This window comes from Gracilinanus agilis, chromosome 3, assembly GCF_016433145.1.
Source record: "Gracilinanus agilis isolate LMUSP501 chromosome 3, AgileGrace, whole genome shotgun sequence".
NCBI lineage: Eukaryota > Metazoa > Chordata > Mammalia > Didelphimorphia > Didelphidae > Gracilinanus > Gracilinanus agilis.
The window spans coordinates 7,999,488-8,019,409 of record NC_058132.1 but is presented as its reverse complement, the minus strand read 5'-3'; the positions used below and the strand labels follow the sequence as shown (position 1 = coordinate 8,019,409).

The window sequence follows — 19,922 nt, the reverse complement described above, 5'->3', positions numbered from 1 at the left end:
TTCTAATGCTTCAGTTTCCATTTCTAATTTAGTTGGTTTATCTGATTTAGTCACACCCTCTAATTTAGTTGCTTCTTGCTCTTTAGTTTCTGCCATTGTCCCTTTAGCCATGAGTAATTCCTCTACCGAGTTCGCATTCTATCTAGTTTGTTCTCTAGATAGTTCACTTTTTTTTTTAAAACATTTTTTAAACCCTTAACTTCTGTGCAGTGGCTCCTAGGTGGAAGAGTGGTAAGGGTGGGCCATGGGGGTCAAGTGACTTGCCCAGGGTCACACAGCTGGGAAGTGGCTGAGGCCGGGTTTGAACCTAGGACCTCCCATCTCTAGGCCTGACTCTTCATCCACTGAGCTACCCAGCTGCCCCCTCATAGATAGTTCACTTTGAACATTAGATCATTCTTTGCAGTAGCTTGCTTGATGCTTGCTTTTAAATGTTTAAACACGACTGTCAAAGATTTGATCATCACGTAAAAGCACAAGAAAACCAATACTAGTACAGGGACGTAAGAGATGAGTTCGGGAGTGTCAATGAGAGTACTGGCATTAGAAGGTCATAGGCAAGTGAATTTTGTATATATTCCGGTACAATAAAGAGAAAGAGATTTGGCAGAAAAGCCATATCTAACAGGAAAAGCTCGATGGTGCTTTTATGCAGCTAGTTGCCTGGGAGAAGGGCTTTGGAGCCACCTAGAGCTCAGCTTGCAGTTATTGCAGCTCCCAGTTGCTGCTGCTTCAGTGGGACCCTCTGCGGGGATAACGGACCGGACCGCTGGCCCCCTAAAATCAGACTTTCTGGCTCTTTGTCTTATGGAGCTCGCCAAAATGACGAAGGCAATACTTTAAGGGCTTCTCGTTCCCTTCCGGCCCAAAGTGGGTGGACAGAGAGCCAGGCCTGGAGTGAGGAAGCCCCAAATTCAAATCCAGCTTCAGACACTTCGTAGCCATGAGCGCCAAGGCAAGACGGGATAATGGCCGGCCTCAGTTTCCTTATCTGTAAAATGAGCAGGAGAAGGAAAGGGCACCCCAAGAGCTGGCTGGGGCTGAAAGGCCCGAACCAGCCAAAAGGTAGCCTAGTCGGAGATTCTCATTGGACTTTTTCTCTCTCTGAGTACAAAGTCCATGCCTGGATTTAGAATGATAAAAAACAGAAGAGTTAAAGCAGATGTTGGGAGCAGGCCAGTGGCCAATAGCCCTGGAGCCCAGGATTCAGAACGGCTTCTTGTGAGTGCTGCATACAGGCCCTCTTCTGGTCTGTGGGGGTGTCTGCAGCCCCCCTTCTCCCGCCCATGGAACCTCCTTGCGAGGCAGGGCCCGGCTGGCCTGGGCTCCACTTGTCTCTCTCCCTATGGCTCCCCTTTCCTGGGCCAAAGTCTAAGGAGGAGAAATATGGCTCTCCTGGCGAGGGAGGTGCTCCAGAGGTCCAATAGCACCTTTCCAAGTCCCGTGGGGATGGCTCAGGCTTCCGAGGATAACCCCGGCAGCTAGGGGGCGCCCCAGGGCACAGAGCACTGCTCTCCCCCCAGAGGTGCTGGTTCTCCCGGAACACCCTGCACACCCCAATATTAATACTAGCTAATACGGCACTTACTTCGGCCCAGCGCTTTCCAAGTACAACCTAATAGGATTGACCCTGGGAGGTAAAGGGGCTGTTCTCAACCCCATTTTACAGATGAGGAAACTGAGGCAAAGAGAGGCGAAGCGATTATCCAGGAAATCTAGGACCGGATTTGAACTGATTCCGGGCCTTAATTGATGTGGGAATGACGTTGGACTTTTAAAAAATAATTGTGTTTACCTGTACTAGAAGAAAAAGTAAAACATTTAAAGAAAACAAAGGGCTTTGCCTATTGGGCGAAGTCAGTGACGTCACAGAGGGCCTTGCTGGGATTGGCTGCTGTCCAGGGGGCGGGGCGGGGGCGGCCCAGACCTGGGGATGTTTGGGAAATAGTTTTGGGGAGCCCCCGACTGTAATCATGACAACCCATGAGATGACTCATGACAAAGTAGCCACTAGTTCGTAATCATGGTTTCTATACAGTCGTGAGGAATTACTAATATACGATCCGTGCTCCTCCGCGCCCTCTTTCCTCCTGCCAGTGGACGGAGTGGGCGCCGCGCGGGGGCTTTCGGGAAATGTAGTCTTCGGATGGCGGCCCGGAGGCGCCGAGCGCTTGTGCTCCGGCTTCCGCGGTTTCGCCCCAAGGTGCTGCCCACAGGCTTCCCGGCACCCTGGGGTGGGCTGAGGGGAGCGCCAGTGGCGGGAAGGAGTGGGGAAGGCGGGGGCGAGGGGGCGGAGCCACGAGGGTGTTTTTCCTCTCCAGGTGCCTGGAAGCCCTCGGGGCCCGGGAACCTGCAGTAGCCTTGGGTAAGCGGACCCCCTCCCCTCCGCCCCCCACAGCGGGTTCTATGGGCCGGGACCTGGGGGTAGCCATGACCGAGGGGGAGCTGTGAAGCCCCGAGGCCGGACTGGCCTCACTTTGCCCCTTTGAGGAGCCCGCGCTGGGGGAAGGCGGGCAGTGAGGCTGGCAGGAATGAGAGGGGGAGTTCAGGGCTCTTTCTCCCCCCCCCCCATCCCCTGACGCCCTCCCTCCCCCTCTCTCCTCCCCCAGGCCCCTTGGAGAACTTGGGGAGCCGCCTCCCACAGAGCTGAGCCCCCAGAAGCTGCGGGAACATGGACCAGCAGGAGAGCAGTACGTGGGAGCCCCCTCCACCCCCCAGGGGCTGCCTTCTGCCCCTAGTCCGAGGGAATGGGCCCCTCCAGGCAGCGGCTCTTCCCCCAGCCCTGCTCTTCCCTCCCCAGGTGCTGTGGAGTCCCTGCACCCCTATTTTGTGTTCAGGCCACAGAGACCGGAGCTGGGAATATGTTGGGACCCACTGGACCCTCCTCGGGGTAGGTCATGCCGAGATGTGGGTGCCTTCTGGGCACTTGGTGCTCTGCAGCTCCACCAACCATGCACCAGTGCTCTGGGTCCCTGGTTCCCCTTTCTCTCTGGGGGTTTGTTTCCCTTGGGTCCTGCCCCCGGTGTGGGCATAGCTGGAACTCTGTCCTCCCTGGCAGGTTCTGGGTGCTCAGGCCTCATCCATGGCCATCACTGCCCCTTTCAGGGTCCCCAGAGGCTGCCCAGACATGGGGCCCGGGGGGAACCGGCCCAGGAGAGGACAGAGATGGTGAAGCGGAGGAGGACTCGGGTGAGTGGGGACCCTGGGTGGGCCTTCCTGACCCCTGCCGTAGAGTGTGGATGTGCCTGGGACAGCTGCCATGGTGGCCTGGCCTTGGGCCCAGCGTCCGAGGAAGGGGAGCCCATGGGGCATCTCCCCTGGCTCAGTCTAGGGTACCCCTCTGTTTAGCTGCTTGCCACCGGCCCTGGAGTCCTTACAGGGCATTGGCTCCAGGGCAGAGAAGCAGGCCAGAGGAGCTAGGTGACTGGCCCAGGGCCACACAACCGGGGTATGGATTTGACCCCGGGGCCTCTCCTCCCACCCGGTATGCTGCCCTAGTGCCCTCCCTCATACCTATCACCTGCCAAGTCTTCCTCCACTGCCTATCCCTGTGGGAGGGACCCCAATATGGGAAGGGTCTCCGGGATTGAGGGGAGGTAAAAGGGGCAGAGATGGGATCCGAACTCAGGCCTTTGGCCTCATGTCAAGAGCTCGGGCTGGGAGTCAGGAAGTCTCGGCTTCAGCATTCTGTCTTGTGTGGGCACAGGAGTGGGCCGAGGCCGCTGGGTCCCCCCGGCCCCCTGCCCGCTCCCTCTGCCCTCCCCATGACCCGTGCTTTTCTGCCCTGGCACAGATGACCAGAGGCGGTACCGAGCCTGGACGGCAGGAAGGTTCTGTTCCTTGAGGGCCGGAGACCCATGGCCCGGAGCGCCCGAGAACTTCCTGTTCGGGCCCGTGACTCTGCAGTTCCACCGCAGCTGCGCCAAGGTCAGGGTGGTCGTGGGAGGGGAAGGCCCGGAGCGCCCACCCAGCGAAGGGCCTCCGGCCACCGGGGCCCCCGAGCGGGCCGGCCATCTGGCGGCGCTGTTCCAGCCCGACGAGAGGACCAAGAGGCGGCCCAACACCGTGATCCTGCAGGGGGCCGTGGGCATCGGCAAGACCGTGCTGGCCCGGAAACTGGTGCTGGACTGGGCCCGGGGGCGCCCCCGCCAGGACGCCTTTCGGTACGTCTTCTACTTCAACGCCGGGGATCTGGACGGGCCGGCCGACAGGAGCCTGGCCGAGCTGGTGGCCGGCGAGTGGCCCGATCCGCAGGCGCCCGTCTCCGAGATTCTGTCACGACCCCGGAGGCTCCTGTTCGTCGTGGACGGTCTGGAGGATCTGAAGCCCTTCTTGGACGGGCCCGAGGCCGAGCTGTGCCGGGCCTGGGGGGAGCCCCGGCCCCTGGGCCGCCTGCTGCAGGCTCTGCTCAGGAAAGCCCTGCTGCCCGAGGCCCGGCTGCTCGTGGTGGTGCGGCCCTCGGGCTGGGCCCGCCTGGCCCCCTGGCTGGGCTGCCCCCGGCTCGTGGAGGTCCTGGGGCTGTCCGCGGCCGACCGCGACGACTACTTCTACAGGTTCTTTGGGGACCCGGCCAGGGCGCGGGCCGCCCTGGCCGTCGTGCAGGACAACGAGACGCTGACCTCCCTGTGCCACGCGCCTCTGGTGTGCTGGGTGGTCTGCACGGGCCTGAAGCGGCGGCTGGACGGCGGTGACGACCTGCGCCGAGGCCCCCTCACCGCCACCAGCCTCTTCGTGTCCTACGTGGCCGGGCTCTTCCGCGGCCGGCCCGCGCCCCGCGAGCTCCAGCTGTGGGGCCTGTGCCGCCTGGCCGCCGAGGGCGTGCTGGCCCACGCCACCCGCTTCGGCCGCGGCGACCTGGAGCGGCTGGGGCTGGCCGAGGCCGACCTGGAGCCCTTCGTGGCCTCCCGCCTCCTCCTCCCGAGGCCCGGCGGAGGCTTCACCTTCCTCCACTTGACCCTGCAGGAGTTCCTGGCCGCCCTGTACAGCGCCATGGAGGTGACCCGCTGGCCCGGCCTGGCGCCCTCTTCGCAGGACCTCACCACGGAGCTGGAGAAGATCTCGGGGGAGAACACGAGCTTCGTGGGCACGGCCGTGCACTTCCTCTTCGGCCTTCTGAACCCCGAGTGCGCCGGGCCCGTGGAGGAGGGGCTGGGCTGCCGGCTGGCCCCCCAGCTGCGGCGGGACCTGCTGCTCTGGGCCGCCGTGGTCAGCGCCACCCCCCCCCACAGCCACTCCCTGCACCAGTTCTTCCTGAGCCTCTACGAGGCCCAGGACGCCGCCTTCCTGACGCAGGTCATGGACCACTTCCAGGACCTGCGGCTCGGCCTGCGCGGCAAGGCCGACCTGCTCGTGTCCTCCTTCTGCTTGCGCCACTGCCGCCGCCTCAAGAAGCTCGTCCTCCACCTGGACCGCGACGTGTTCTCTGAGGACGACAGCGAGCTGCAGGCCGGGTGAGCCCCTGCGGGCACGGGGGGAGCCGGAGTGCCAGGCCCGGCCCAGAGTGCCCTTTGAGGCAGGACTCGCACCCGAGCTCCCCTCGGCCCTAGCCGTCTGACCCTCCGTGGTGCCTCTCGCCCAGGCCCCAGGCTTCGGACCTCGCCACTGCCTCCTTGTGGAAGGCCTTATGTTCCGTGCTGAGTACCAGCACCAGCCTGAGGGAGCTCGACCTGAGGTTCTTCTCCCTGAACGACCTGTGCATGAAAAGCCTGAGTGACCAGCTCAGACACCGAGACTGCCGCCTGCAGAACCTGAGGTGAGCCCCGGGGCCGGAGAGGGGGCCGCGTGAGGAGGGCCGGCAGGTTTGGTCCAGCCGATCCTCGGCCCCAAGCAGCAGGGCTCCTCGGGGAGAGGAGACGAGGGGGCCGGGGCAGAGCCTCCCGTTAAGGCTCCCACTGTTGGGGGGAGGCGGGTGGTGAGCCTGCAGGCGACGTTGAGCTTCGATTGTGGCTCACGAGGGGGCCCGCGGGGGTCCAGCTGCCCAGCAGCCCGTGGGAGGAGGACTGAGGAAAGGCGGCCCGGAAACCCGGGGCGGGGGAGGAGGAAGGCCGCTTCTTCTAGGAGTTTGGCTGGACACACGGGGAAGCCAGGCTGGGGAGGGGGTGAGAGCCTAAGGGGGTGATGGGCTCAGAGAAAGGTTCCAAAGGATTTCCTGGGGAGCCACAGCAGCCTTTGGGGGACCCTTTCCCCCTCTTCACTGGGATTGTTTCCTTCCGGGTCTGTCCTCATTCTCGAGTTTCCATCCACCCTTCCTAGGGTGACTTCGGCAGAATTCCAGGCTGGGGGCCCCTGTCGGAAATGTCCAAATCACCGACCCCGTCTGCCTCCCTTTCCTCATTTGTAAATTTGGGAGGCTCCTGGGTCCTGCCTGCCAGCCTGGCCGTGGGATAGTGAGGGAACGTGATAGAGGCCTCGGGCAGCCTCCGAGCACTGGATGCTGGTTCTCGCCCCCCTTCCCTCCTTCTCCCTGGCCTGGGGCGGGCGCCGTGGGAGCATCCCCAGGTCGGGACCTGGGCCGGTCTGAGCAGGGCCCTGGTGGGGCCACCAGGAAATCCCGCGTCCATTTCTGCCCCAGGGTCAAGCAGACCGCCTTCGTCCCATTCGCCTGCGGAGATTTCCCTCTCGCGCTCACTGGGCACCAGCACCTGACGTGGCTCGACTTGAACCTTCAGCTGGGAGACGATGGGATGAAGCTGCTGTGTGAGGCCTTGAGACACCCCCAGTGCAACCTGCAGTACCTGAGGTGGGTCTCCCCCTCCTCTCCCGTCTTCCCCCATTCCTCTCTCTCTGTCTCTGTCTCTGTCTGTCTGTCTGTCTCTCTCTCTGTCTCTGTCTGTCTCTCTGTCTCTGTCTGTCTGTCTCTGTCTCTGTCTCTCTCTCTCTCTTTCTGTCTCTCTCTGTCTCTGTCTCTCTCTGTCTCTGTCTGTCTGTCTGTCTCTCTCTCTCTGTCTCTCTCTGTCTGTCTGTCTCTCTCTCTGTCTCTGTCTCTCTGTCTGTCTGTCTCTCTGTCTCTGTCTGTCTGTCTCTCTCTCTGTCTCTGTCTGTCTCTCTGTCTCTGTCTGTCTCTCTCTCTGTCTGTCTCTCTCCCTCTCTGTCTCTGTCTCTGTCTCTCTCTCTGTCTCTCACTCTCTGTTTCTCTGTCTGTCTCTCTGTCTCTGTCTGTCTGTCTCTGTCTCTGTCTCTCTCTCTCTCTCTTTCTGTCTCTCTCTGTCTCTGTCTCTCTCTGTCTCTGTCTGTCTGTCTCTCTCTGTCTGTCTGTCTCTCTCTCTGTCTCTGTCTGTCTGTCTGTCTCTCTGTCTCTGTCTGTCTGTCTGTCTCTCTCTCTGTCTCTGTCTGTCTCTCTGTCTCTGTCTGTCTGTCTGTCTCTCTGTCTGTCTGTCTCTCTCCCTCTCTGTCTCTGTCTCTCACTCTGTCTGTTTCTCTTTGTCTGTCTCTCTGTCTCTGTCTGTCTGTCTGTCTCTGTCTCTGTCTCTCTGTCTCTCTCTCTGTCTGTCTGTCTGTCTGTCTGTCTCTGTCTGTCTGTCTGTCTCTCTCTGTCTCTGTCTGTCTGTCTGTCTCTGTCTGTCTGTCTGTCTCTGTCTGTCTGTCTGTCTCTCTCCATTCCTCCCTCCCCCTGTGAGGACATGCTTTGCTCACTGACTCCGTGTCTTAGCCAGTGGCAGACTGTGGGTGGTGTACAGAGTTTGGTCCACACCCTGAGCCAGGCTGCGCCTCCCCTCCTCCCCTCCTCCCCTCCCCATGACCGTGCTGGCCGTCCTTGAGCGGAGGCTGGGCGAGGTCCGAGGTGTTCAGGCAGGGGAGGCTGTGCGGGTGGCAGGACAGGCCGCGCACCTCAGGAAAAGCACTTTGGTGGCTCCATGGACGAAGGTCTGGCTCCAGGAGCTCCTGCCGCAGTGCAGGGGTGAGAGATGAGGGAGGGGCCGGCTTGGGACGTGGGAGCACGAGCGAGAGTGGGGAATCCGGGAGGACGCGCGGGTCGTGAGGCCGAGGGCCCGGGCGGTGAGAGGGGAGCACAGAGACTTGGACAGGAAGGACCCCGAGTTCTGTTTGGCTCGTGTTCGGTCGAAGAGGTCTGCTGGACGTCCGGGTGGAGCCGAGCGCCTGGCGGTCAGCAGAGAGCCGGGGATGAGAGGCCGATCCGAGACGGTCGGCAAGTCCGTGGCGGCTGAGGAGGCCTCCAGAGGAAGCCGCCTTAAGAAGGGCAGAGGAGCCGGGTCCGAAGCCTGGGGGAGCCCCGGGCTCAGAAAGCGTTGTTTGGAGGGAGCCGGGAGGGGTCAGAGGGCGAGAGGACAAGGCAGGGGCAAAGGGGACCACCCGAGTGTGCAGGACTGCAGGCTGGACCAAGGCAGCGAGGCCGAGAAGAGGCTGTGGGGACTTGGGGGGGACGAGGAGGTGGGAAGGCCGAGCGTAGCAATGGAAGAGGGAGAAGCGAGAAAGTGGGGCGCCAGCAGCCTTTTCCAGGCGTTTGGAGAGGACCGTAAGGAGCCGAGTGGAAGGCGGAGGGGTCGGGCTTGTCGGGAGTGAGGCCGCCATCCTGGGAGGTGGGCAAGGGGGAGGAATCGGCAGAAGGCACCGGGTGGTGGGACGGGGAGAGGGAGTTGGAGCTCCTGCAGGGTCTCCTCCCCTGGGAGCTTGGGGGAGTGGGAGAGGCAGGCCAAGGGGCATTGCCGGGCAGCAGGGACGGTCCGGGGGAGGTCGTGTCACAAGTCTGTAGTGGACCCGGGCAGAGCGATCCGAGGCACAAAGCGAGAGGGCCGCCAGCCGTTCAAGAGGAGGGGAGAGCGCTGAGCTGGCTCCCCAAGGGGTCAGGGTGGGGAGGAGAGGACTGAGGGGTCAGAGGAGCTGCGGAGACAAAGAGGAAGGTGGCGTGTGCCTGAGGCTGGCTGGAGGAGCAGCTCAGGGGGGAATCGAGGGGTCAGTCGGGGGTTTGAAGAGTCAGTTGATGCGTTGGAGCCCCCAGCAAGTGGGCAGGAGTTGGGGGGACATAGAGGAAGCGGGGGCTGTAGACACCACTACCAGGATGGCGGTTGGGGGTGGACAGCAACAGCAGGAACCTCAAAGTGGGAGAGGTCTCAGAGCGACCGAGGAAGGGGAGAACGGGGGAGGCAGCGCCGGGGGGCGAGGAGGCCGAGCGAAGGGACCTTCAGGATCGGAGAAGGCGGCCGGGGAAGCCGCGTCTTTGGGGGGGGAGCCCCGAGATGGAAGGAGCACAGAGGAAGCCATTTAAGATGAGGCGACGGCTGCTGCAACGGAAGGAGCTATTCAGAGGGCCCAAGAGAAGGGCTGGGTGGTCACGCTGGAACTCTGGGAAGGTTGAGGGGTGGCCATGAGGAGTCAGACGTGGGGGCCTGGGGAGGAGGTTCAGGGGAGCCGAGAGTCGCTGGGCTGTGAGAGGGGTGAGAATGGTCCTCGCCGCTTCTCTGCTCTCAAGGACAGGCACAGCAGACGGGGGGCCTGGAGGCGGGCACGGATGCTCTGCTTTGCCCTAACGGTTCTCCACATCCTAGCGGGAGACGGTGCTGGAGCCGGAGGAGGAAGATGCCTTGTGCTGACCCAGATGGAAGCGGCTGCTTTGGGGCAGGTTCCCTTCGGGGGACACGCTCTGCTCAGTAGGAGGCTCAGGGCGTCCTCAGTCTGAGGTCCTCTCCCTGCGGAGGCTGGAGCTATCAGGTGGCCTGAAGCATGGCTGGAGAGAGGGGCTGCGAGGGAGGCAGTGCCCCGGCCCGGGCTCCGGCCTTCCTGTCTTAGCCAGTCCCCTCTTCTTCTCTTCCTCCGCAGGCCCTCTGAGGAGTCTTTCCTTTCCTTTCTCAGCCTTCTCCTCCCCAGCCACCTTGGCAGTGCCACCTGCTCCTGTGCCCAGTCCAGCCGCCTCCTTTTGGGGAAGGAGAAATGGGGCAGGAGGAGGAGAGAGGAGAGAGAGAAAAGTGACAGAGGAGACAGCCAGATAGGAAAGAGATAGAGGACGGAGAGATGGATGGGTGATCAGAGGAGAGAGAACAGAACAGGAGAAAGGAGGGAGAGAGGGACGGAGGGAAAGGGAAGGGCCAAGACGGGAGAGGGGAAAGAGAAGGGAGAAGGAAGACGGAGGGGATGGAAGGGGGGAAGGAGGCAGGGGAGAGATGGGAGGAGTGGGAAGGGGGCAGGGGACAGGGTGGAGAGGCCAGTGGAGGCAGGAGGAGAGAGGGAGGCAGCCTTGATGATGCTTTCTCCACCTGCCTCCCTCCCTCAGGTTGAGGAGTTGTGCCCTCACCGAGGCCTGCTGTCCAGATCTTGCCCTGGCCCTCACCTGCAACCAGAGCTTGAGCCATTTGGACATGGGGGGCAATCAGCTCCTGGACCGAGGTGTGCAGGTGCTGTGTGAGGCCCTGAGCCAGCCCAAGTGCCGCCTCCAGAGCCTGCTGTAAGTCATCTTCATTCTCCTTTCCTTTCTCATCTCTGTTGGTCAGTGGCTGTGACCCAGTTGGTCAGTGACTGACTAGCCCCAGTTTTATGTTTTGGTTTGGAGAGGCCGCGGGGGCCCGGATGTCGGCTTGATTTGGAGTTTCAAGACGGGGATTTGAGACACCCCTTTGGGGTGACTGTGCCCCCTTCCCCTTTTTTGGATCCTTTGTTTCCTTGTCTAGAAAATGGCAGCACTGCACATATGGTGGACTGGCTACCTCATGGGGCTGTAGCGGGCATCATGGGAGGGCCTGGGTGCCGTGTTTGAAGACGAATGCCGACAAGCTAGAGGATGTCCAGAGGAAGGCAGTGGAGGACCTTCGGGGCCTTATAGTGGGAGCACTGAGGACATCAGTCTGGACAAGAAAGACTGGCCGGGGGAATAGCTATGTCAGGGACTTGGAGGGCTGCCGTGTAGAGAAGGGTCTAGTCTTGCTCTCCTTGGCCCAAAGGGCAGCTCCAGAGGCAAGGCCGGGGCAGCTTAAGAACTTCCTGATAATCAGAGGTGTTGGATGGTAGAATGTTCTCTCTGTGAGGTCATGAGCTCCTTGTCACTACAGGTCTCCCAGAGGTCCCTGGCCTGGGCTGCGGGTCACTGTGCCCTGGAGCAAAAGGGCATCCCAAATCCCGCCCAGAGGGGCCTGAACTCAGAGTCAGGGGCAGGCTGGTGCTGCTCCCTCCCTAGCCCTTGGCCACAGAGCCAGGGAAGCCTGAGTGAGGAGGGAAAGAGAAATGATAAACCAAGTGCTCGTCAGTGTAGTTTCCTATTTAAGGCTCTCAGAGTCACCCTAGATTTTAGCATTGGTGCACGTGGCACCAGTTCATGGCCCTGATACTTGGAAAACACTTCTCAGGGATTTCATTTTCATGAAAATAATTCAGATTTGTTTCTGGTTTGTAATTTTTCCTTCAAGTTCCTAAACATGTGCCTGGAGGCGGGGATGGGGTGGGCAGCATGCTCAGGCCCTGAGCTGTACTTTGAGACAGGAGTGAGTTCAGAAGCTCAGGAGCAGGGCAGGAATCTCAGGCCAAAGGGAGGTTGATAGCTCTGTTGTTCTGACCCTGCTGGCTGACAAGGGTAGAGTCTGGCCATATCTACTCTTGCTCTGATCAAAACCCAGGACAGGAGCTAGCAAAGCTCAGAGCAGGGGATATACAGTGATCAGACTTTGCCCTGGATCAGACCCCCTTGGGAGTCCTGAAAGTCGTCAGGCTCCCAGCCTGTAGCCCGACCCTGAGGTCCTGATAGAATAACAATACTCAGTACCTTAAAAAAGTGGCCACAGGACCAGCTCAGACCCTCCCTCTAGAAGTGTGGCAGAGCTTGGCCCTAGCGTTAACTCCAAAATCCAGGCTGAAAGAATAAGCGGACAGAAAAAGAATCCCACCAGAAAAACTCGAGAGGGATGTTCTAGAAGAGAATGACCCTGAAACGTCTACAAACCAAGCCTTGGGGGAAGACAGTAACAACAATAGGAACACGTTTTGGCGCACACATTTAATTAGAATCCCTTTATGGGATGAAGCAGGAATTTTTTTTAAGAGTTTAAAATGTTTTTTTTACAAATGAGAGCTCTAGCAGGAAAAATTAGAAAAGAATTGAGAGCAGTGGAAGAAAGAACTTAGGTACAAAAGGTATAAGACCTCGCAAAAGCAACAAACTCCTTAAAAATAGAATTGGACAATTCGGTGACTCTGAATGGCCATTAAAACAAAGTCAGAGGTCTGAAAAAGTAGAAAATGTGAGGCATCTCATAACAAAACAACGAGCCTAGAAAATAGAAGAATGGAGAATAGAAAATTCAAGAATGATTGAAATACCAGGTATGACCAAGAAAGGAACCTAGACATCACGTTAAAATTCAAGAAATCTTTAAAGAAAACTGGCCAGAACTCTTAGAACCAAAGAGCAAAGTGGAAATAGAATCTACTGATCAGCTCCTAAAAGATACCCTCCACAAAAACTCCCAGGAACATTACAGCCAAAATTCAGAGCTCCAGAGTCAAAAGAAAAATTATTGCAAACTGTTCCTGACAAGCCAGTCAGGATCACACAGGATTTAGCAGCTACCACTTTTATGGAGCAGAGAGCTTGGAATTTGATATTCCAGATAGCAAAACGATATGGGCTGACAACCTAGAATAACTTACCCAGCAAAACTGAGGCTGATGCTATAGGGGAGAAAATGGACCTTCAGTGATGGATGATTTCTAAACATTTTTTTTTAACCCTTAACTTCTGTGTTTTGGCTCCTAGGTAGAAGAGTGAGTGGTGAGGGTGGGCCATGGGGGTCAAGTGACTTGCCCAGGGTCACACAGCTGGGAAGTGTCTGAGCCCAGATTTGAACCTAGGACCTCCCGTCTCTAGGCCTGGCTCTCCATCCACTGAGCTACCCAGCTGTCCCCTTATTTCTAAACATTCTTGATGAAATGACCAGAGTTTTGTAGAAACTTTGAGATGCAAACACAGGAGTCAGGAGAAACAGAAGGTAACTGTGAATGAACAACTAAGGATCAACTGTCTATATTCTAATCTGAAGAGATGATTTGTGAGCCCTGCTATCATCAGAGCTCATGGTGGGGAGTCTGATTAAACAAGACCTGTTATGTCTTGATGGTCTTCGTTATGGAAGGAGGGGAAGAGGAACACACTGGACAAGACAGGAGAAGGGAGAGGGAGGTTAGGGGAAATTCATAATCAGCATGAGCAAGTAGACACCTCCACCATCAGGAAGGGATACAGCGAGTGGCTGACACTAGAACCTCAGTCTCATCCTTACTGGTCAAAGGAGAGAGGAATACACACACATTTACAATTAGGAACAGAAAGGCATTTGTCTCTATAGGAAAATAGCAAAACCCATTCTAACTGAGAATGTACAGAAATAGCTAAAGCAGCTCCTTTTTTTATGGCAAAGAATTGGAAATGAGTGCCCATCCCCTGGGGAATGACTGAACAAGTAAGGGTATATGAATGTGATGAAGCACATTAGTGCTGGAAGAATAAAGAAGGGGGTGATTTCAGGGTAACCTGGGAAGACTTGTATAAACAAAAGCAGGAGAACAACTGAGAGAATAGCAGTATTGTAAAGAGAGTCAACTTGGATAGGACTTCTGAGCTGCCTAATTATCCACTACGATTACAGAAGACAAAAGAGGAAACCTTTTTTGGTTAAAGACATTGTGAACATTTATTTTGTTTGGCTATACGTGTTTGTATTAGGGGGCTGGTTTTCTTACTTTTTTTGTGGGGGCAGTGAGAAAAGGTGGCTTTTTGCTGATTGGAAAAAAAAGAAAGAAGTCAGAATAGATGCCACAAGATTACAGAATAGCAGATGCCTTCAAAAGAAGGAAGAGAACAAAGCCTGCATGAACTTGACTTCTATTCCTGGGAATATTCCAGAATGCTAGTGATGGCAAACCTTTTAGAGACCTTAGACATTGAGAGCCCAAACTGTAACTCTCATGCCACGAGTGAGCTCCCCCCACCTTACCCCAGATGGGAGGGAGGAAGTACTCCCATTGGGCTGCTGGCTGGCAGAGTGGCAGATCCTGTGAGAAATATCCTCAGGTGCACATGCCCTCTCCAGCACGTGTGCCATAGTTCACCAGCACGGCCCTAGACCGAATCATTAAAAAGCTGAGGCAGTGATGACAAGGAGCCAGCCCTTTATCACCGAGAATAATAGGCGACACAGACTCACGACTAAGTAACTATGGTAGGAAATGGGAGAAGACTACATGCGAGCCTACCTGGATCCTAGCAAAGCTTTTGTTCCAATAGCTCATTTCCTAATGGAGAAGACGGAGACATCCACTGGACAAGACCACAGTCTGGTGGATTCATCACCACTTGGATGGACAGATCATAAGATCATGGCTCTGCAGTGACAAGGACCTGAACCCAGCCCTCTAATATTACAGACGGGCAAACAAAGACCCAGAAAGTGATGTCCAGGGTTGAGGGTTGGAGGTAGGATTTGAACTCCAGTCTATCCTGGCGGTATTAAGAGGGCCTCAACTCCCAGGAATAGGGAGATGATATCTAGCCAGAGGACTAAATCCAGAGAAGGACAACCAGGATGGGAAGGAGGAGCGCTGTGACTTCAGTATCTGAACGACTCTCCTGTGGAAGGGGCATCAAGAGGCAGGTTTCATGTTGGGGAAAACTTTCTAGCAGGGACAGTTCTCTCCAGGGAGGTCAGGGCTTGGATGACCATTAGTTGGGTGGTTCGTATCCCACTTTAGACAGTATTTCTCTGTCCCCACTCCTCTCCCTTCTCCTTCTCCCCCTCCTCCTCAACTTCACCGAGCGCCTCCTTCTCTGCCTACTTAGGAGCCCCCTCCTCCCAGAATCTTTCCTGACTTTCTCATTGTCCCAGTAGCACTCCTGGGGCCATTTCCCATCTGTGTGTGCGTATGTCTTGCAGGTTGCCGGCATGTGGCCTGACGGCTGGTGTTTGCCAGGATCTCTCTGCTGCTCTCACCTCCAATCGGAGTTTGACACGTTTGTGCCTGGCCAGCAACAGCCTTCGGGATGATGGTCTGAAGGTTCTGAGCACAGCTTTGAAGAACCCCGAGTGTCCTCTCCAGAGACTGGCGTAAGGCCCCAGTGGTCTCTTTGATGGTGGCTCCATGGGGTGATTAAGGAAGGAGAGAGGAGGGGGCTTGAGTGTCATTGTTTTGGACGAGGGAGTCATCTTCTTAAATGTTTGTACTCATCTGTGGGGATGGAGGGGATGCTCCCTCCTCTCCGCTTGTATTTAATGTTGTCATGGTTGTGTGATACCATATGAGAAGTAAAGAAGAGCTGCCTTGGCAAGCTAAAGCATGCTAAGGAAGGGAGGGAGGGAGAAAGGAAGGAGGAAGGAGACAGGGAGGAGAGGAGAAAGAGAGGGAAGGAGGGAGGAAGGACTTTTTCAGCCTATACAGTGTTCCAGGTGCTATTCTAAGCTCTGAAGATACAGTGGAAGGAGCTCCAGGAGGCCTACTTTCTGCTTTGGGGAGATAATACCCAAAAGGGAGATGAAAAGTAGAAATGGGGTTTGGGGAGAGGAGGATCAGGGCCAGGCGGGAATAGTCAGCCTGGCCTGGGCCCTTCCTTCTACAAGAGAAGACGTGGGGGCTGGTCTGGAGAAATGCCCCAGGGGCAGACATGCTCCAGAAGGAGGAGACATGGTTCTGAAAGCCAGAGTTGGGAATGGGGAATGGGGCTGCCAGAGGGAGAAGGCACTCCCAGGATGAGGAGGAATGGGGAGGGTAGCCTTTGGGCACCAAGGGCCACTTTGCCTGGTGATCCCTGGGACCTCTCCTAGCTCTAGACCTGCCTGAGAGTCAGCAGGGGTCTGCAATCCCCATCACCAGAGTGGTGGTGGTCTACAGAGCCCTCCCAAAAACTTGGAGACCGTCCATATCCTTAGGCCAGACCTGGACTGTCCTGGCTTGGGCCCTGGATGGAGGGGTGTGCTTGATCCCCTGTACCCTGGTGTCTTTATCACATCTCCATGTATCCTGGCGAATGTCGCCACCCCCCACCCCTCTGGGTCTGCAGCCAGTGCTAGGGAGATTCGATCATTATAAGGGGCTCCCTTGCTGCCCAGAACAGGCTCAGGCGGGGGCCCAACTTCCTCTCTTGGTATGTGCTGGGAAAAAGCCTTGGAGCCCAGAATTGGGGGCCCTTGGCAACCCTAGGCCTTGTGGGTATGTGCGGTGTCTAAGTGCTGGAACCTTTTGTTCTAGTGAAGCCCAGCGGCAGGTGGGCCATTCAGGTCCCATCTTTGGCTTTCCCGGGCAGGGTTCCTACCCTGGACCTGCAGCTTCTCTCACACCCAGTGCTGGGGGGAGCTGAGTGGCTGGTGGGGCTGCAGCCCCAAGGAGCCTTTCTCCATTTCCTCCATTAGATTTTCCATCCTCTCCAGAGGCCATTTGGAGCCCTTCCATTCTTAGAAACCTTAAAATGGGGCCCTTTGCTGATCTCCACATGGGAGGAAGATGAATGGGCTTTCCGGGCTTAGGCTAAGGCTGAGGAAGGGGGAAGGCACGGAGGGATGGGTTCAGTTAGCACCGGCCAGCATGAGGCCAGACAGCCTCAGGGCTGAGCAAGAGTTCTCATGAAGGGGAATCTGCCTTCCCAGGCAGCTGGGGGGTTGGGGATTCCAGGAGTGGGCACAGGAGGTGGGGGGAAGGCTAATGCAGCACGAGGGGTTCATCATGGGTGTACGTGTGTCCGTGAATGTCTGTCTATCCACATACGTGTGTGTATGTGTGTGTGTATCCATCTGTCTATCTGTCCACTCGTGTCCTCCAGGTTATGGAGCTGCGAGCTCACTGCCGAGGGGTGCCAGGCTCTCTCGGCTGCTCTTCACAGCAACAAGAACCTGACTCACCTGGATTTGGGGGAGAACGATCTCAGAGATGATGGGATGAAGTTGCTGTGTGAGGCTTTGAGGCAGCCACAGTGTCCCCTTCAAGCCCTTGAGTGAGTCCTCGTTCCTTTCAGCAGTGATTAGAGAACTTCTGTATGCAGAGACATCGAATGGATATGATCACAGCAAAGATAGTCACCCTCATAGTAGCACTGAACTAATGTTCTCTCTTTCCATCCTTGCCACAACCTGGGGAGGGAGGCACTGAGGCAGACAGAAGTGAAGGGACTTGCCCAGGGTCACCCAGGATCAGAACTCGGGGCATCCTGACTTGGGCTGCTGCTTGGGTGTCTCCTGCAGCATGTTGGTCTGCTTCCTCACCGAGGCCTGTTGTCAGGACCTCTCAGATGCACTCATCCTCAACCAGAGTCTGCGGAGCCTGAACCTGGGGCACAACGCCCTCAGAGACGAGGGAGTCAAGCTGCTGTGCAAGGCCCTGAGGCACCCCAACTGCCCTCTCCAGAGGATCGGGTACGTTGGGTGCCCAGACTGTACCCTTGTGGAGGGCAGGGCCTTCTCTCCCCAACTTCCTTCCTCAGAGAGATGAAGATGAGGTAGAAGTAGAACTCCATGGGCCTTGAGGGAGAGGCCAACCAGGAGAGCCCCGTGGGTTTCTGTAAGGAAGGGAGGAAAAGCCAAGGTTGCTCTGAGGTCACAAGATGGGGAGAAGGGTGGCCTGGGGGATGGGGAGCCTCCTGCAGGTTTAGGGGGATGAGGGTCAAAAGGCCATTTATACCCTTGGCTGTGGACTGTTCTAGGAGAGCCTGGGGACACTAGGCAGACTGGGGAGGGGATAAGCATGTTCTATGTGGGTTCCCCAGCCCCTCTCCCAAAGACTGGGCTCCTGCCATTCCCGTGCTTGTCTCCCTCTGGTAGGCTGGAGCGATGCCAGCTCAACACGGCTTGCTGTCAGGATCTCTCCTCTGTTCTCCTCTGCAATCCGAGGCTGAAGAGTCTCAACCTGGCCCAGAATGCCTTGTGGGATGAAGGAGTAAGGATACTGTGTGAGGCCTTGGAAAAGCCTGAATGCAGCCTGCAGATCCTGTCGTGAGTCCTGGGATTCTGGCCCAGCTGGGAATGGGCCCTGGGAGGGGGAGAGCTGACCAGCCAGCACCAGATTTTGTCCAGGGTGGCTCCTGAGGGACCCACCTGGCTCAGTCAGGTGGTACTGGTGCCCAGAGGCTGACAGTAGCCATGGTCATGGAGAAATGGAATCTGTCCCTCGGGAGGGGGCTGTGATTAGCCTTCTGCCAGTCCTCCAAAAAAGTGGACTGTAGTTGCTGTTGTCAGGGTGCCTCTTGGGAGGAGAGGGGCTCGTGCCATCCTTGCAGATCAGGGAAGACACTTGAGGTGCTGGGCTGGCAAAGAAAAGAGACTGAAGGCCAGGGCTCTTTGTGAAACCCACCTTTAAAGGGAGTGTGCGTGAGTTATAATTCACACTAGTGGAGTGTTACCCACACTGACAAGATACCAAAATAAGAATTCCATAATTGGGGGCAGCTGGATGGCTCAGTGGATTGAGAATCAGGCCCAAAGACTGGAGGTCCTGGGTTCTAATTTGGCCTCAGACACTTCCCATCTGTGTGACCCTGAGCAAGTCACTTGATTCCCCCATTGCCTGGCCCTTACTACTTTTCTGCCTTGGAACCAATACATAGTATTGATTCTAAGACAGAAGATAAGTGTTTAAGAAAAAAAAGGGTTACGTAATTGTCCTTCAGGACTGTCCTCTCCATGGGCAGTTTTCTTCTGGCCTTGACCTCTGAGCCTAGATCTGGGTGCCTTTGTCTCTCCTGGGTCAACCCCACATGGCACCTACCTAGGAGGGCAAAATCCTGCCCAAACACCCACAAATGGGGCAACTGAGGCCTTGATTGAGGAAGTGCCTTTCCTGAGATTGCATGGCAAGTGACTTAGTAGAATTAAAACCACGAGAAAATCTGAGGCAAGGCAGCTGGGATTCCAGGCCCGAGAGAGTGAAAGCCAAGGCAGGGGAGACGGGGGCTTAGAGCTTGGGCCTCGGGAGAGGTCTTTCCATGGCATGGATGCTGTTTGGACGTGGTTTTGTATTCCCAGTGTGGTGCCTGGAGCCTAGTAGGCATTTACTGCTCATCTCCATGAACCCTGTGCTCCTTCTACAGGCTATGGAAGGAGGCATTCAGCAGCAGTGCCCAGCAGATGCTGAAGGCCACCGAGGAGCGAAAACCCCACCTGATCATTACCGGTGACTGGTACAGTCAGGACCCTGAGGATTACAGTTCTTCCTGGTGGCTGGAGACCTGACCCACACCCCTGTCCCCACCCCCACCTTCCTCAGTCTGTCCCAAGGGCCTGGGGGACCAGAATGGTTCTTACCCTTTATGGGGGTGGCATGGGGCAGCCATGGGTGTGGGAGCCCCTGGGCAGACCCCCATCACACTACACAGTGCCTTTGTCCTTCTCCCTAGAAAGCCTTCTTGGATTAATTAAATACAGACTGATTTCTGTTCTTGGCATTCACTTTTCTGGGGCTGTTCTGCATATTTAGAGCTGGAGAGGACATACAACTGCATGGTCTGACCTTTCTTTAATGAGAGACATACTGTGGGAATGTGGCCGCCAGTCAGCTAAGTGCCTGCTGTGTGCCAGGCCCTGTGACAGATCCAGAAAAGGCACAGATCCCTGCCCTCAGGGAGCTCCCAACCTAACAGGGAGATGTCATGTAGGCTACTGGCCAGACTGTAGATCAGGTGTCAGCAACCTTTTTGGCCGTGAGAGCCATAAACGCCACATTTTTTAAAATGTAATTTCGTGAGAGCCGTACAGCGCTCACAGTGTGTGCTCCTATAACAGCGCCTGAAAAAAAATTGACTTTATGGCTCCTGCAGAAAGAGTCATACATTGCTGACCCCTGCTGTGGATAAATTAGAGAGGATCCATAGGCTGAACCTAGCTCCTAGAAGGCCCAGTGCTGGGCTCTTTCTGGTCAGTTAGAAACTCTAAGGAGAGTGGCAGGCTGCTGCTACTGGCCATCTGTCTGGTGTGTGCCTTCAGGCAGCTCATTCATCTCCTCTGCCCCCC

At 56.8% G+C, this 19,922-nt stretch overlaps 1 protein-coding gene across 1 annotated transcript in view; it reads left to right on the top strand.

The window, feature by feature from the left end:
- LOC123240704 (NACHT, LRR and PYD domains-containing protein 14-like) overlaps nucleotides 1-19,361 on the top strand; it is a 54,732-nt gene extending 35,371 nt beyond the window's left edge. Inside the window, exons 5-17 of the mRNA XM_044668424.1 lie at nucleotides 2,039-2,203; nucleotides 2,322-2,447; nucleotides 2,610-2,890; nucleotides 3,106-3,189; nucleotides 3,794-5,450; nucleotides 5,579-5,752; nucleotides 6,572-6,739; nucleotides 10,226-10,396; nucleotides 14,868-15,038; nucleotides 16,745-16,915; nucleotides 17,163-17,333; nucleotides 17,739-17,909; nucleotides 19,004-19,361. Coding sequence (XP_044524359.1) covers nucleotides 2,039-2,203; nucleotides 2,322-2,447; nucleotides 2,610-2,890; nucleotides 3,106-3,189; nucleotides 3,794-5,450; nucleotides 5,579-5,752; nucleotides 6,572-6,739; nucleotides 10,226-10,396; nucleotides 14,868-15,038; nucleotides 16,745-16,915; nucleotides 17,163-17,333; nucleotides 17,739-17,909; nucleotides 19,004-19,145 — 3,652 coding nt within the window. The 3' untranslated portion in view covers nucleotides 19,146-19,361. The remainder of the gene's footprint in view (nucleotides 1-2,038; nucleotides 2,204-2,321; nucleotides 2,448-2,609; nucleotides 2,891-3,105; nucleotides 3,190-3,793; nucleotides 5,451-5,578; nucleotides 5,753-6,571; nucleotides 6,740-10,225; nucleotides 10,397-14,867; nucleotides 15,039-16,744; nucleotides 16,916-17,162; nucleotides 17,334-17,738; nucleotides 17,910-19,003) is intronic.
- Nucleotides 19,362-19,922: the final 561 nt, after the last annotated feature.